Below are 18,445 nucleotides of genomic sequence, written 5' to 3' on the forward strand. Positions count from 1 at the left end.
TTTCGCCCAAATAAAGAAACATAGAATTCAGTTCAGTTCACTTCTATAAGCATTTATTAGGTACATATTATGTTCAGGGGACTGAGGATAAAAAACCATTAAGGCACTGTCCCTGCCCTTAGGGTGATCATTTCATTATGATGTAAATGATTGTTACAGAGGCAATACAGAGAGATAAGGTATTCTAGTTTCAAAGAAGAAGCATACAAGGGGACTTCAGAAAGTATGCCTTTATTTTAGTCCCTCTCAAAATTGGACTTCATGCATAGTTTTTACACAATATATGCATTTTCCATGAGTTTTTTGAAGACCACTTCTACCTCAGTAAGAAGGTTTAATAAGTAAGGGAGTGAGGGAAGATGAATTTGCTTCTGAGACGAGTGAACAGAATGAATCAGCATGGTATGTGCTGAAAGCTACAACAGTTTTATGCTTGCTAGAACGTAAAATGTAAGAGACAGAGAATGATTACAGCCATGGGCAAGGAACCAGGTCTCAGAGGTCCTTGCCTGGCATGCTATGGGAACTGAGACTTGACGCTATTGGCACTGGGTGGCCAGGAAATGCTTTTCCTTTTAGAGCACAAGCACAAGTCCACAACTTTGTCGACGACTGGCTTTGAGGCAGGAAAGAATAAAGCTAGTTTTGAAGCTATTATATTAGTCTACGTTACCTATGACGAGAATTATGAGCCTGTTTATAGTCTAGATCATTTTCACATTTCTGTAATACTTATTATTTCAGAAAAGTAGGAGGGAAAAGGGCTTTCAACATCAAAATGTTATATACATAGCAGTTTTGATAACATTTTTTTCTTTTTAAGAGAGATTTTGTTAAAGAATTATTTTATTTAACTTTATTTATTTATATTATTTAACTTTATTTACTTATATATTTTAATTTGACCACAAAGGGACGGAGAGAAAGAGAAAGTGAGAAAGCAAACCACCAGGTCCACAAATCGAACCCTGGTCAACCATGTGGGAGTCGAGTGCCTTTAACCACCGCACCATCTGCTGGCCCCAAAAGAGTTTTGTTACTATAGGGCACATGTTCTCGCTAGACAGACCAAGACAGGAAGTGAAAAATCACCCCCTAGGAAGATAGCCACACAATCCCTTCTTCTCCATTCTCCATTTTGGGCACACATATACATGTACCTAGAGTGAGTTTCAGGCCACCGGGTCTGGGACTCGAACCATGATTGACCATTTGAAAGTCCATCATCCACCGGGTCTGGGACTCGAACCATGGTTGACCATTTGAAAGTCCAGCATCTTAACTACTATGCCACTTGCTGGCACCAACACTTAATTCTTTTAAAAGTGGTTCATAGTATTACAGACATGGAAACATGTCATCATAGAAAAGGTATAAAATAGAGAAAAGAACAATAAGGAAATAAAAATCACCTGTATTAACTTCATCTATAATTATGTTCTCTTGAACATATTTTGATGTACAGATCTTCAAAACTCATTTTTAAGTGTGTGTTCATGTACGTATTTGTGTTCCAAATAATAAAAACTGTCAGTGTCAAGGATAGTTAATGATCAGACCCCCATTCACACAGAGCTATGCACACACATAGCCAGGATATGACTATTGTTAGTGACCGAAAGACTTAGTAAATGTAATGTTTCTGTGTATTGTTCTTCTTTTTCCCTAGCTCTGGGAGGTTTATGGAGACCGGCGCTGTCTACGAACATTTATTGGTATGACTTCTTTTCTGTCTAATAAAAAATCTGTCTGGAGAGAAATTTTTAAAGTAAAAAAACATTATTAACAGTAATTTTACCACACTGACATGAAGGCAAGTCTTTATAGACTTGAGCTGAGTCTGGAAGGAGAAGTTTCTTTAGGTAAACAAAGAAAGAGAACTAGGAAGCAAAACCAGCAGAAGTAAAAGAAAAAAGTGATGTGTGAGAGCATGCTGCTTTGGGGGGAGTACGTGTGCTTCAGAATGGCCGGGCTGTGGAGCATGGTGAGAGACCCAAGTGGAGAAGAGTGGTGGGAGGGGTGGAGTCTGGAGGACCTCGTGTTCCATTAGTAGAGTTTAGACTCCATCCTGAGCATGTGCGAGAGCCATTAGGCACTCTTACAGGAAAACACTGTGGTCTCAGGTTTACAAAGATCATCTGGCAATGTGGGGTGGGTGGGTATGGGTAGGACAAGCTGGAGGGAGGGGAATGAATTACGTGGTTATTTCACTTAGAGACGACGGGAGTCTACCTTGAAGCCTCAGAGATAGAGGAGAAGGAGACTATTCCCAGTTAAATTCAGTGCGTTTTAGTTACAGGATGGGAGTGATGAGAGTGAGGCAGGAATCAAGGCCGGATAATGTTGGAGAACAGCAAGAGCAGGAACATAGGAGGGTGATGAGGTTTGGACTTGTTGAATTTGAGCTGCTGTTGGGATATTGGGGTGAAAATAGTCAGTAAGCATTAGATAGCCAAATGTTCAGCTTTGAAGAGAGGTTGGGGATTGGCAGTTGAAGTAGATAAAAGGATGAGATGGAGAGGACTCCTTGAAAAGAAGAGGGCCAGAGGGAAGACAGCTTTGTGACAAACCAGCCTCCTTGGTACAGAAAATGTTATTGTCTTTGTCAAATTTCACATGAAGGCTGGTTACTCTTTCCAAATTTAACTGTACCACATTGAAACTCTGTGTGAAGCATAGTGACTCTGTTTTTAGATTAAAGTGGGAGTCTGTTTCATAGTTACGATTCTAGGACCTCACTGCACGAATAAATACTGCCCAACATACCCCAGCAGTCTAAGAGAAGATTTGTGGAAAGACTCTTTGCTGTGTACAGGGAAACAAAATGTCTCTGTCAGATATAGTGGGTTTGGTCCCATTTGTCTCCTGTACTGGCAGGCCATTTTTCAGTGGAAAACTGAACTTTTCTTACATAGGAAGATGAGAACTCTTGCTGGGACCTGTGCCGTCAGAAAGAAAGTCTTATCTCCATGACACATATCACCTGCCTGGGTGTTCAGGGCTGTCGCGTGTGGTTGACAATGTGTGCAACACACATTTTGTCCAACTGTGCGAATGTGTCTTGGTCATGGTGGGAGTGATAAGAACAAGAAAGTTTCTGCTTTCATTTAGACACATTTTATTCATCTCTCTAACTTTCAGAAGGGTTGCTCGGTCTGCAAGATTGATTTCCATATAAAATATAATCAGCACTTTAAAGATAATTTATTGTCAATATGCCATACTAAAATGAAGCTAATGTTACAGTTTCCAGAAAGCTTAGTCTCAGAGATTCTGAAATAGTGTCTGTGCAATTTGATGATGTGATCACAGAAATATACAATTATTTATTTAGGTTTTTGCTATAGGGTGCGTGCACTCGCCAGACAGATGGAGAGAGACATAGAGACAGAAAGCGAGAAATCACCCCCCCAGGGGGGATGGCCATGCCGCAATCCCTTCTCCTCCATTCTCCTCTCGGGATCTTGGGCACGCACACACACACGCCTGGTGTGAGTTTAAGCCACCGGGTCTGGGACTCGAACCGCAGTCGACTACATAGGAGTCCATCGACATAGCCATTACTCTAACTGCTGGTCCCGGAAATATACAATTATTGAAAAAGAGCTACAATTTCCTGAACTATATAGGTTTAGATCACTTAGTTTCACTTCCAGGCTGGTGAGCGATCGAACTGTGAACCTCCATAATTTCAGCTGTCATTTCTTTCATTAGCAAATAATTGGTCTATAGTATCTCCCTAAATTCTTCGCTCCTTAGGCATCAGTTATATGCCCTGCATATTAAGAGATTACCTTGACAAACGTTTTAAAAGTTAGACCTTTTCTTTTGGTTATTGCTCAAATGTTATGCATCAGAATCACCCGAGGAAGCTTCTGAAAGGGTTTGGAAAACACACCCACAATCCAAAGCCCACACATAAAGGATTTTCAGTCAGTAAATCAGGTGATGAAATTCAGTGATCTTGACTCATACCTTGACTTGAGAATCACTGTTTAATGCTCTTTCTTTCTCTGGTGTTTACACTGTTAAGATACAGTAAGTTCATCTTATTGCCATTTCTGTTGGTTCTGCTTTTAGGTCACAGTAAAGCTGTTAGGGACATCTGCTTCAATACTGCAGGAACTCAGTTCCTCAGCGCAGCCTATGACAGGTATCTTAAGCTCTGGGACACTGAGACAGGTAAGAAGCCACTTTATACATATCTGTCCTTCGTGTTAGCATATATTATGGAACAGTAGAATGATCTGAGCTAAAATGGCACCTTCTCTGCTGGTTCTTTTACCACCAGCTCTCCAGCTCCCACCACAAAATAGGCCTGTGGACTTGAAACTCAGCTATAAAAGTTTCTTTCACTGTGAAACTTTGTTTCTACCAAATAACTTATACACCAAAGGTATCAATAGACAAGCAAATTTCAAGTCTTCTACGGTAATGTAGATCACTCAAATTGACCTTTTTGCCCCTCTTTGTCACCGAGCACAGTGCATTTCCCATAGTAGAAGCACAATACAGGTCTGAGGAACACAATCATATTTAATTTCCCACATTGATTAAAATATAGGCCGAAACTCCCATGTGCTAGATGGCTTTATGTATTTGCAACTGTATTAATTCCACCAATATGCTAATTTTATGTAACTAGGAAACTGTCTTTTTTCTTACTGAGTTTTATGAGTAATAGCTAATAGTCATTGAAAACTTACTGTTTGCCTGTCATTGTGCTAAATAATTGGGTTGTCTGGAAAGTCATGACACATTTTTGCATAGGAAAATACATCATGACTGTCCTGACAACCTAATATATTCCATATCTTGTTCAAGCTTAATATATTCCTGTAAGGCAGCTATTGCTATTACTTTACAAATGAGACTGGGACTTAAAGATGTCACTTTTCTAGGGTCAAACCAAGTATCTCTGATGCTAAAGCCTGTGGTCTTCACTTCTTTAGCAGTGGTTCTCAATGTGGCTGCATATTGTCATGTAAAAACCATTAAAATTCCCAATGCTTAGGTCTCACTCACATGTGTACTTAACGTAATGGGTCCAGGCTGTGGACTGGTTGATTCTGTTGTGTAGCCAAGGCTGAGAGACTAACACCCTCTAGGCTCTTAAACATCAGAATATAATATACATAATAGTAAAGTCTATAAAGTGCATATTCAGTGATTTATTTTTGTAAACTTTTTTTTGTAGTTGTTTACCACCAAGAACATGACATAGAACATTTCTAGCTCAGTAAGCATTTCTTCTGCCCTTACCAGTCTATCCCCACTCCCAGTAACCACAGTAGCCACTTCGGTCATTACAGATTCATTTTTCCTCTTTTCAGACTTCTTATATGTAGATTTATACCACATGAGAAGTCTTTGGAGAGTTCACAGGAGACATGTATTATGAAAAAAATGCATGGATTTCAAAATTTTTCGTGCACAAAATATACTTTAATTTCATTTTTCCATAACTTTCAAAGTACCTTTGCATATGCTCCTGTTTCTATCTACTTTCACTCACCATGATGTCTGAGATTGACCTGTGGCTAGTACCAGTAGTTTCTTTGTTTGTACTGCTTGTGATATTCCATTGTATGAATGAGATTATTATTTATCTACTGTACAATTGGTGATGCAGATTTACTTTTGAAAAGATAATTTTTAATCATGAAAAGATTATGTTTAATCATGAAAAATCAGTGAAAAAGAACAACATGGTTTATAGGAGAGAGCCAACAGTTTGCCCTTTCTCAAAATGTATTAAGCAAATGATCTCTAAATCTTAAAACCCACAGTCAGCTTGAAGTGGTCAAATTTATTTCACCTATTTAATTTGAATCTTTGATTTTAGGGCAGTGTATATCAAGATTTACCAACCGAAAAGTACCTTATTGTGTCAAATTCAATCCTGATGAAGATAAGCAAAATCTGTTTGTGGCTGGGATGTCTGATAAAAAGATTGTACAAGTAAGTCCTTAACAGTATTTTTATGAAGATTCCTGGGCTTTATATTGTATCAGGGAATGAAATAAACATTAATTTATGTAATGTTTCTAACTTTCAGGGATTACTGATACTCTCTTCTTAGCAGAAAATGGTAAATTTGTAAAAACATGATAGTGTAGATCTCTCTCTTCACTTTCTAGAATTAGGATTTTTGTCGGCTTTTGTAAATCTGCTCCACTTGTCTCTACCTTGTCTCTTGTTTGTATACAGTGGGACATTCGCAGTGGAGAAATCGTGCAGGAATATGACCGGCATTTGGGAGCCGTCAACACCATCGTTTTTGTGGATGAGAACAGGAGATTTGTGAGCACATCTGATGATAAAAGCCTACGAGTTTGGGAGTGGTGAGTTTCCATCAGTAGAAAATATGGTTTATATATTTTTTTGGAAAGCACCTAAAAATTATATAGCCAAAAACTATGCCTGGTAATATGCAAACCATTTGAATACCTTCTCTGCTGTGGTCCTGGCTTACCAAACTTTTTAACTATTTAAGTACCAAAACCATGAAAATAAAAACATAAACCTGCTACCATTCATAGTTTTGGGTTAGTCTTTTGACTTGTTTGAGAGTATGTACTTTGTTTTTCTCACAATAATCATAGATTTGGATGATGTGACCCTACATTCTTTATTAGGTGTCATATTCATCTTCACAAAATGAAGATCATGGGGCATGAATATATTGATAGATCGTATCAGTTATGGAAGGATTGGGAATTGGATCCTGCCCTCGAAACCAACCCAGAGAAACACTGGTGTAGCTCTCTTTTCAAATGTCTGCTTTTTGATAATTCAGTATTAAAATTTGTCCCATATCATCACTCTCACACAAATGTTTAACTTGTAGAATATAATCAGAATGTGTTTGTCAATTTTGCTTTCCTAGAGAAAAAAACACTTTTCTAAAGTCAAGAAATACTGAAGTCAGTTTTATTAAGTATCATTGATCAAGCTGAATAATTTAGTTGCAAATGATGCAACTAAATTATAATGTTTTTTAATGAATATTTGAATGGAAGCCAGCTTATTTTTATAGTCAGTTTTGAAGCAGAGCTGAACCGTGATTACAGCCTTGGAAGGATGAGAAAGTACATCTTCCCACCCCCAGAAGTTGTTCTGCTTTAAGAAGTAGGAAGCTTTGAACCACAGCCAATGGTTTCCTCCTCAAACTGAGTCCCTTTGGAAGCTGAGTAGGTCCCTACCTATTGTCAGTATAATTTGGGTAGTTGAAGATTTACTGTAATTGAGGTGCACTTTCTCCCCTACTCACCATCAGCACCACCCCTACACCCTTCCAAATTACCCTGATTAATGGAGAATGGACTATATATCGTCTTAACATATAGCATCTCCTTAAGGTCTGTGGTTTACGGCTGCATCATGAGTAGATCTTTCTTGCTTCAGAAATGATGTTTCTTGCAGGTAATCTGATACAGACACCAAGTTTTATTTGTGCCAGTTTAGGTCATTTGAATAAACATGCATCTGTATATTTTGTTCTATATATTTTAATGATTTGATTATACTTAAACTTTCAGATGTTTCTACCTTCAGATATTTCAGCTTCATTTTCTTTTTGAGAGTTTTTTTTTTGTTTTTTGCTGCAGGGCGTGTGCACTCGCCAGAAAGACAGAGACAGAGAGACAGAAAGCGAGAAATCACCCCCCAGTGGGGATGGCCACACCTCAATCCCTTCTCCTCCATTCTCCTCTCGGGATCTTGGGCACGCATGCATGAGTTTAAGCACCCGAGTCCGGGACTCAAACCATGGTTGACTACATGGGAGTTCAGTGACATAGCCATTATGCTAACTGCTGGTCCCAATTTTTAAAGGTAGCATAGTATAAAAGAAATTAGTAGATATTTAAATTATATTATACGGTGTAAGAACACTGTGTGCTTTCTGAAACAGAACATGAGTCAAAGTACTTTTATAAAATAAGGGGTAATGCTAGCACGTTTCTTCTTTTTTCCTCTCAGGTCTCAAATACTAATAAAAAGCCATGATACTGTTTTCTTATAAATGATGACATCTTTAGTTTTCAACTTAACCCTTTTTTATTATCAGAGCCATCCTAACCAATCTCCAGCTGCGATTAGGTGTCTCTTTTCTATCATCCCACACTACTCTTTGCCTTCTACAGCCTTTGAACATAGTTTAGGTCCTTCCTCGTGTGTTATTCTTCTCTAATAGGTTCTTAATGATGAGAAAAGAATCGTGTCAGTCGTGCTAGTTGCTTCTGTCCTGAGTACTACACAGTGCATGGCACATAGCATATACTGAATATCCGAAGTCATTATTACTGTAACTAGTAATGACGTTACATTTAGTGAGTCTTTTCTATATGCCAGTTCCTGTACCAAGCACTTTACTACAACTATTTGATTTGCCATGTAAAAGGATCTTATGAGATAGTTATGTTTGTTATCCCCATATTATAAAGAAAGAAACTAACGAAGGTTAAGTAATCTGCCCAGTTATATATAGGACCTGGAAGGGTCAGCCCTTAAACTTTGTCAAACTAATCTCAAAGATTACATTCTTGATATTTGGATGGATAGATAAGTGAATGAAGAGAATGATGGGGAGAGAAAGTAACTTGGATCCAGTGTGATCAGTGAGAAAAGAAGTGTCAGGATCAGTCTTCAGCCTGTATGCTATCTTTTATCTAAAGGATAAAAACAAAGTGGTGCTTGTACACAATGGAATACTACTCAGCCATGAAGCACAGTGAATTCCTGTCATTTGAGACAAAGTGGGTGAACTAGAAGATAAATGCTAAGTGAAATACACCAGGCTATGAAGACCTATACTGTATTTCTCTGCTTAACAAATACTGAGGTCCCCCACCGTTAGTGAAAGCTAAAGGACTCAGTAACCTAGAGGTAGAGGTTAATAATAGTACTATTAATAGGAACTGCCTGGGGTGCAAGGTGCAATTCAGGAGAAATTGGTTAACAAGCCACAAGAGTGCATAGAAACAAGTGTATGGAACAGTGTATCATAGTGATTAAAACACATCACTGACAATTCATTATATACTCCAAAAAAATCCAATAGAACAAATCTCAAATGTGCACAACGTAATGTAATGTTAAATGTTGAAGATGGTAATGTGTTTATATCCTCAATTTGTTTATTACATATTGTATAAATGTTTTAAAATGAACCATACCATGCCCCATAGATATGTACAATGATTACATATAAATCAGAAATTATATTTTTTAAAATGTAGTGTAGTAAATACAAAAAAAAGAGAAAAATGTTAGGATCAGTTCTTGTTACAGACAAGTGGGAAGCAAAACCAGCTTCGATCCCCAGGACTCTGCTTCACTGCATTTAATCTTGAGAGCACTTATTAGTGATATTGGTAGCATGCAGAGAAGGGGGGCCCTGGCACCCAAGGGCGAGCTAAACCACAACTCTCTGAACATTGTCTGTACCAGGGCCTTCAGACAAATGGTATTGGCCAAACTTTTAAATCCAGTGCCTGGTAAGACTGCTGTAATGGTACAATCCAAAGGAAACATGGCTTTCTTTTATTTTCTCTTTAAAGAATTATTTACTTATTTACTTTTAAATTTGCTTTAAGGGTACATACACTCACCACAGAAAGAAAGAGAGAAGGAGAGAAAGAAAGTGAGAAAGCAAGCTGCCAGGTTCATTACTCGAACCATGGTTAGCCATGTGGATGTCCAGCACCTTAACCACCAGGCCACCTGCTGGCCCCAAAATTTGTCTTTCTTAATACTATACGTTGGGGCCAGCAGGTGGCATGGTGGTTAAGGTATCTTACTCCCACATGGCAGACTGCGATTTGAGTCCTAGACCTAGTGGCTTGAAACTCACACCAGACACATGTGAGTGCCCAAAATCCCAGGAGGAGAATAGAAAAGAGATTGCGGCATGGCCATCCCCCAGGAGGGTGATATCTCACTTACCCTCTGTCTCTCTCTAGGGAGCACACACACCCTATGGCAAAAGCCTTTGGAAAAAATAAAAAAACTGTACACTAAGACTATTAAATAGTCTAAAGGAGAACAAGAGTCTCCAGCTGCGATTAGGTGTCTCTTTTCTATCATCCCACACTACTCTTTGCCTTCTACAGCCTTTGAACATAGTTTAGGTCCTTCCTCGTGTGTTATTCTTCTCTAATAGGTTCTTAATGATGAGAAAAGAATCGTGTCAGTCGTGCTAGTTGCTTCTGTCCTGAGTACTACACAGTGCATGGCACATAGCATATACTGAATATCCGAAGTCATTATTACTGTAACTAGTAATGACGTTACATTTAGTGAGTCTTTTCTATATGCCAGTTCCTGTACCAAGCACTTTACTACAACTATTTGATTTGCCATGTAAAAGGATCTTATGAGATAGTTATGTTTGTTATCCCCATATTATAAAGAAAGAAACTAACGAAGGTTAAGTAATCTGCCCAGTTATATATAGGACCTGGAAGGGTCAGCCCTTAAACTTTGTCAAACTAATCTCAAAGATTACATTCTTGATATTTGGATGGATAGATAAGTGAATGAAGAGAATGATGGGGAGAGAAAGTAACTTGGATCCAGTGTGATCAGTGAGAAAAGAAGTGTCAGGATCAGTCTTCAGCCTGTATGCTATCTTTTATCTAAAGGATAAAAACAAAGTGGTGCTTGTACACAATGGAATACTACTCAGCCATGAAGCACAGTGAATTCCTGTCATTTGAGACAAAGTGGGTGAACTAGAAGATAAATGCTAAGTGAAATACACCAGGCTATGAAGACCTATACTGTATTTCTCTGCTTAACAAATACTGAGGTCCCCCACCGTTAGTGAAAGCTAAAGGACTCAGTAACCTAGAGGTAGAGGTTAATAATAGTACTATTAATAGGAACTGCCTGGGGTGCAAGGTGCAATTCAGGAGAAATTGGTTAACAAGCCACAAGAGTGCATAGAAACAAGTGTATGGAACAGTGTATCATAGTGATTAAAACACATCACTGACAATTCATTATATACTCCAAAAAAATCCAATAGAACAAATCTCAAATGTGCACAACGTAATGTAATGTTAAATGTTGAAGATGGTAATGTGTTTATATCCTCAATTTGTTTATTACATATTGTATAAATGTTTTAAAATGAACCATACCATGCCCCATAGATATGTACAATGATTACATATAAATCAGAAATTATATTTTTTAAAATGTAGTGTAGTAAATACAAAAAAAAGAGAAAAATGTTAGGATCAGTTCTTGTTACAGACAAGTGGGAAGCAAAACCAGCTTCGATCCCCAGGACTCTGCTTCACTGCATTTAATCTTGAGAGCACTTATTAGTGATATTGGTAGCATGCAGAGAAGGGGGGCCCTGGCACCCAAGGGCGAGCTAAACCACAACTCTCTGAACATTGTCTGTACCAGGGCCTTCAGACAAATGGTATTGGCCAAACTTTTAAATCCAGTGCCTGGTAAGACTGCTGTAATGGTACAATCCAAAGGAAACATGGCTTTCTTTTATTTTCTCTTTAAAGAATTATTTACTTATTTACTTTTAAATTTGCTTTAAGGGTACATACACTCACCACAGAAAGAAAGAGAGAAGGAGAGAAAGAAAGTGAGAAAGCAAGCTGCCAGGTTCATTACTCGAACCATGGTTAGCCATGTGGATGTCCAGCACCTTAACCACCAGGCCACCTGCTGGCCCCAAAATTTGTCTTTCTTAATACTATACGTTGGGGCCAGCAGGTGGCATGGTGGTTAAGGTATCTTACTCCCACATGGCAGACTGCGATTTGAGTCCTAGACCTAGTGGCTTGAAACTCACACCAGACACATGTGAGTGCCCAAAATCCCAGGAGGAGAATAGAAAAGAGATTGCGGCATGGCCATCCCCCAGGAGGGTGATATCTCACTTACCCTCTGTCTCTCTCTAGGGAGCACACACACCCTATGGCAAAAGCCTTTGGAAAAAATAAAAAAACTGTACACTAAGACTATTAAATAGTCTAAAGGAGAACAAGAGATTATATTAGATATTCAGCAACCTGGCATTTTAATCAGCTAAATACATGAAATATCAGAGACCTTTTTTTTTTATCAGACATACTTATTTTGGTAAAATATTTTTAAAAGAAAACTTGACACTTATCTATCTCTTCTTAAAAATTTCATAAACTTGTTAGCTTTCTTATTTTTATGAATTCATTTCCAAACTAAAGATTATTTGCAAGGTAACTACAAACTTACTAGATTGAATTACAGTATCTAATTAGAAAATAGTCTTGTTTATTAAATAAAATTACTCCTAGCAGACATTTTTATTAAAAATAATGAAGCCCACAAACTTATTAAGATCTTTTTCTTGTTCTAGAACTCATTGTACCAAGACTTCTTAAAATTAGGGATCTTTTTGAGATTTTCGTTTGCTTTTAGTAAAACACTGATTAATATGAACCTGGACTATGATAAATTTGATTTAGAAGATGATTTTGTGTTTAACGTTATAAAATTATTAGCCACTAATAATGAATATGAGGAGGGTAAAAACATGAAATAAATATTTGGGTTTTTTGCTAGAAAATACATCATGACTTTCCCAACTACCCAGTAGTTGATCTGACAAATGGTGATATTCCCAAGGTGATACCGGAAACATTCTTCTTCTCACCAACACCCCAGTAGAAGTTTTTTCCTAATCATTCACTCCTTCTTTTGGATAGATAGAGAAAATCCTTATATAAAAGCAAATTAGTATTATTTTCCAATTAAAGTATTGGAACTGTAACCATAGTTTGAAGTTGAAATTAATGCTTCATATTCTGTGTTAATTGTCAGATTACATCTGCCACATATTACTGTATGAAAAACATCTCTGGTCTTGTGAAGAGCAGCAAGAACAAAAATCTTTTCAGAATAACTGAGGAATTTTTATCAGAGAAAATATTAAAAATGAAAAGATACTCAGAACTTCTGATGGTCTTAAGTTTAAGTGACTCACTTTGGGTTTTTGTTATTTTTATTTTATTCTTTATATCACATGAGATTTTGGGTTTTTGATGCTTTTTCTCCTGCCCCTTACACATTTGAAATGCTTTACTGTAAACTGAAAGTAGTTCAGGTACCAAGCACTTAATTCTCTGGCCTTGATCATTATCTGGATGGGCTACAGTGACTCATAGATCCCTACAGCTTTGCCTGCATCTGCTTTGCTGAAGGCTTTTTAGCACTCTTACCTGCCCTCAGAGTAAGAAGGAGTTAGGGTCGACTGGCAGGAAATAAAACACCTCCTTATAGGCTTTGTTTCTAACATCCTTGCTTTTGCTTACATGGTAAGTTTTTAGATGAGTTCATTATTAAAGAACTTTGAGTATCAGATAAAGGCCAGAGTTAAGTCAAACATGGAACGTCATTGATGAAGTAAAAGATTTATAATAAACAATATGGTGACATTTTGTGAAATTCTTTCCTCTAGGAAGTTTCACAAAGGGGTTATTAAATATATATTTTATCAGGAGTTTGATTTTATTTTGATAGTATTCCTTTGTTTCAGAGATATTTCATCTAAAGGTGCTGTTTTAAAATGACTTATTCTGAGATGGTGTTTTAAATCTTTAGGGATATTCCCGTGGATTTCAAATACATAGCGGAGCCCAGCATGCACTCAATGCCTGCAGTGACTTTGTCTCCAAATGGTGAGTTAGTACTTACAGCATGTTTTTAAATGCGCTTCTAAGACACAGCGTGATTTTCATATTCAAAAGAACCTTGGTCATTCCCTTCTTGTACAAGGAAATGTTTTCAATGTTAGAAATAACTACTGATTTTCATATGTGAGTCACCTCACCCACTCTCTTGTTTCCTTAAAAAATAAAAATAAAAGAAACATATTTACAGCTTACATTGAGTGGGCATTTAAGGATTTCTGACAGTTTTTGTTGTTTTTCTTTTTTAATAATTCTCCTTCCAGCAGAATCGAGTGAGGGTTTTTTGTTTTTGTTTGTGTTTTTATTTTTGTTTTGTTAGAGGATGGGAAATTTTGATCTGATTCTCCATAATGAGAACACATTAGCAATTCACTATAAAAGATTTTCTTAGGCAAAAATAAAACTTTAATACCATTTTCTATTCTATAATCCATTGCCTGATAAGGACAAGATAATTTGTGCTACAGATATACTGACAATAGCTGATATAATTATAGTTCTACATGAGGATATTAAACCAGAGGATCTGATGTTTGGGAGCCACCATCATCAAAGCCACTGGTAACTCGCGTAGCTGCTGTAAATGTAGAGCAAGAAAAAGGAAGCAGGGAAGATTTGCTCTTCCATCCGGGCATCTGCCACATCTGCAGATCACCGATAGTTGTCAAGTGCCATATTGTTTTTATGAGAAGAGAGACCTAACCGGATCCTACTTTGCTATATTGTATACTTTGTCATGTGCATCTGCATTTCGTGTTGTGTATTTCCAAACACTGTCTACTACTGAATACAGCTCCCATCTTGAAAAAGGCCACTCACCTACTCAAGCTTTGTTAGCATCTTTTCCTTAGTAGTTTTTACAAGTATAGATGTGCAGGTAGATACTGAGATTATACTCCAGGGTCTCTGATAAATCCTAAGTAGATAGATAAAAGCAGTATGGCCTTTAAAAAAGTTTCTATAATTTTTCAGATCATATCTTTTTTGCTATAGTATCAGTAATCCCAGTTTTCCTCACCAGAGTTTGTCTTTCCTTATTCTACCATTTTCAGAAATAGGTTTCTTTCTTCCCATAGTTCTGTTGTCTGTACTTACTAAAATTAAGTATTTTATAAATTTTAGACTAACTCTAAACTTGGAATGTCTGTATTTCCTTATTAGAGAAAAAGCTATAAATGATGAATGCTCAATGATATATGATCGTATGAGCAAATTTATTACTTTATATATACATATCTCTTGCTAGTAATTTTTTTTTAACATTTTACTAGTGGTATGATAACTTTATTTTTTAGTGTCATAAAATTTTGAGGAGCAAAAGTATATTAATGACAGTGAACATTTTTATAATAAAAATGTTTTCTTAAAATTATTTTCTAAAATGTCTCATTTATCAAATTTACAGGGAAATGGCTAGCATGCCAATCAATGGACAACCAAATCCTAATTTTTGGAGCACAGAACAGATTTAGATTAAATAAGAAAAAAATTTTTAAGGGCCATATGGTAGCAGGCTATGCTTGTCAGGTTGACTTTTCACCAGACATGAGGTAAGTTTAAATCTAATTTACTCTCATTTTTAAAAGAGATATTATAAACTATTATTGTACAAGTAATACTTCACAAATAGCATCCAAATATGTAATTGTTTGAGAACCGTGTGATCTGTCAAAATGCTGGCTCTAAAGACATTTGGATGTACAAGTTATGAAAACTACATTTGCCTTACTTTCTTACTTTAGTATTTCTCTTTATATTACTTAGGCCTATGCACTTTAGCCACCAACTAAATCCCTGTCTGTATCACCAATGCCTTATTTCCTGCCTGCTTTCCTAAGCATGTCTAAGAGTCGTACAGTCACTATATTGCTACGATTAATTGAACACCAGGAGAATTAATTCTGCATTGTAGCGTTGAAGTTAACAACCTCACTACAATTTGTCTATGCTGCAATCTTAAATTCAGATTTTGACTATTTGTAGTTTACATCGGATTTGTGAATTCTACAGTGTTGCTAAAAGTGAAATGCCGCTTTCATTCTCTCATTCTTAGTTAAAATATATAGGTTGAAGAAATTCAGAAATACTGTAATCTTGTATATTTAGCCTGGTAATTGAGCCATATGTCTAAAAGATATTGAAGCCAAAATAATTATTAAGGTGGTAGACTACTGCAGTAGAATGGGTCTACCTGTGTTCATTGGCTACATGTGAAACGGGTTCTCCTACACTGTTTTTGACAGTCTAGAGACTGATGGAGATACCTCTTTCATTAATGAACCCTGGGACTCACAGGCTCCTCAGTTAAAAATTCTTTTCTACTTTTAGATTGGTAGCTCAACGGGGAGGGTGTTTTGTAGAAGTTCATATTATAGACTGCTTCATGCTTCACCTTGTTTTCTGAGTATTGTATATTTGCACTGTCTTTTTTATCTTTATGTCAAGGTAAAAAAAATAAAATTTATCTTTTTTATCCACTTTACCAGTTTAGGATGTTTGAATAATTTGCATTTATTTTTATTCCTATTGCAGTTATGTAATTTCAGGAGATGGAAATGGAAAACTAAACATCTGGGACTGGAAAACCACCAAACTCTACAGTCGATTTAAAGCTCATGATAAAGTGTGTATAGGTGCAGTATGGCATCCTCATGAAACATCTAAGGTCATAACGTGTGGTTGGGATGGTCTAATTAAATTGTGGGATTAATGGGCTTGATCCTTAAACTGTTAGGATCATTTTTGATCCAGTGTTGTACTTAACTATATTTAATTATTAAATGTGTTGGATGACAATTTGATTTACAGATAATGTTTTTCTTACATGGCCTTATGACTCATTGTTTTAAAAAAAAACTTTGTAAATTTGACTTGCATAATTTCATTGGCAACTTCATTTGGTTCTTCATGGATGTTATTTATACAGAAAATGATGTTGACTTTCTATTTGACAAGTAGTTATTGTTGACAGACAGTTTGGGTTTATCCCTGTGACATTCTGAAAAGATCCCTTTGGGGTCAAGAAAGAATCCCTAGTGGATTTGGGCTCTTAGAGAGTTAATATATTTAATGACTCAGAAGGGTACCTCTTCAACAAAATGACAGTAAAGAACAGGGGTGATGTAATTTAATAAAAATCTAAAAGAAGGATGAGACCACTTACAGTTACTGTTGCCCTTATTTCCAATGGGTTGGGTTCTAAACTTTTGGCTTGTTGAGTTCCACAATTTTTTATAACACACTGTATGTTTTTAGTTGCATATCAGTAATCTTTGACTGCAACATCCTCTGATTATTAAACAGTGTAAAGTAAAAATCAGTCCAGAGTTTTTCCTTGACTTTCTTTCTGATCAGTATAGGCAGGACTATATGTACTTAATTACATTATTTCTGAAGCTGGAACTCAAGAGATTGAGCCAAGACTTTGATTGTATTCACTGTCAGTAAGAACCTGGACACACTTTCAGAAATTAGGATCTTGTAGGTCATTGCTTCCCAGATGTTACTACTGAAATCCTCCTTATAGGAGGTAGTGTGTGAGGGCATAGTACAAAATGTCAACTCATATTTCTTTGAGCTCTTATGCTTTATCTTTAAAGTTTTCTGATTTTGCTTGTGAATATATACAACAGAACTTCCTCAAATTAGAAAAATTAAACTTTTTCCCCCAAGTCTTTGAATAAAATTGGCACTCCAACAGGATGGTCAGGGTTCCCCAGTTGGAGAAGCAGTGCCCATGGTAAAAGAAGAACAGTAGTTTTAAACATCAGATTATGAAATCAAGATAGCCTCTTGAATAGTAGCTATAGCCCTTTAGATTGGCAAGCCATTTCCCCTGTCTTATTGCAAGTCTGTATTAGATGTTCATTGTGTGTGAAATGTTTCGGTACCATGTTGAAAAGAGCTCCTCGGAGTGCTTGACTTGGAAATCAAAATCATGTTGAGGGCAGGTAACTTCAGAGCTTTAAGCTCTGGTCCTGTGCATCACAAGTGCATATTCCTTGCCATTTGAGGGCTTCTGATTTAAAAAATGTTAAAAGGTCTGGTATGTATGACCAGACTCTATAGCCACATGTAAGTACATTTCAAAGAAGAAAACAGAAAAGGACAATAAAAGTAAAGGAGATGTATTTGACACACAGGCAGACACACTGCCTAGCTGCTGCCATTTCTGTATCTGCCAGCCATGGTGGCAGATTTCTGAAGAGGAAAGGATTCAGACGAAATCTTTTCTTTGGTCCCAACCACTCTTTAACACATGTGAAGGACTGGAAAGTTATGGGACAAAAGGAACCGCACATTTGAACTCTCTTGTGCGACAGCAATACTGAACATGTTACAAATCATAATTTCTAAATCTGAATTTATTTTACTGTGTTTTTGACTGTTTCTAAACTAAGTAATTGTATATAAAATTTGTCTTTTTTAAAAAGATCGTATTTTTAAATAAACCAGTTTTTGTAGAATGTGTCATTGAAATGTGTATCTTTAGTCTCCTTTAAGTCATAAGTCTGCTTAGACAGTACATTAAACCATTCGCAGATTTAAATGAATCAAATGGAGAGAAGTGATACTTTGTAGGTGGGTGCGGGGTGTTTAGGTACGCTAAATAGACTGTTCCAATTAAATACTATAATACAGGGCAACACCCTGAGAGCACACAGCATAAACTTAACACATTCCATATTTATTTGTTTAGTGGTGGTGCTAACTCATGATTACACCCCATTTTAGAGGACACA

At 36.7% G+C, this 18,445-nt stretch overlaps 1 protein-coding gene across 1 annotated transcript in view; it reads left to right on the top strand.

The window, feature by feature from the left end:
- The window catches only part of CDC40 (cell division cycle 40), a 58,242-nt gene extending 40,075 nt beyond the window's left edge, over positions 1–18,167 (top strand). Inside the window, exons 9-15 of the mRNA XM_006156989.3 lie at positions 1,670–1,715; positions 4,081–4,182; positions 5,846–5,961; positions 6,211–6,344; positions 13,615–13,691; positions 15,109–15,253; positions 16,236–18,167. Coding sequence (XP_006157051.1) covers positions 1,670–1,715; positions 4,081–4,182; positions 5,846–5,961; positions 6,211–6,344; positions 13,615–13,691; positions 15,109–15,253; positions 16,236–16,413 — 798 coding nt within the window. The 3' untranslated portion in view covers positions 16,414–18,167. The remainder of the gene's footprint in view (positions 1–1,669; positions 1,716–4,080; positions 4,183–5,845; positions 5,962–6,210; positions 6,345–13,614; positions 13,692–15,108; positions 15,254–16,235) is intronic.
- The last annotated feature ends 278 nt before the right edge of the window (positions 18,168–18,445 follow it).

The sequence above is a fragment of the Tupaia chinensis genome, unplaced genomic scaffold (genome assembly GCF_000334495.1).
Source record: "Tupaia chinensis unplaced genomic scaffold, TupChi_1.0 Scaffold000527_1, whole genome shotgun sequence".
Taxonomy (NCBI): domain Eukaryota; kingdom Metazoa; phylum Chordata; class Mammalia; order Scandentia; family Tupaiidae; genus Tupaia; species Tupaia belangeri.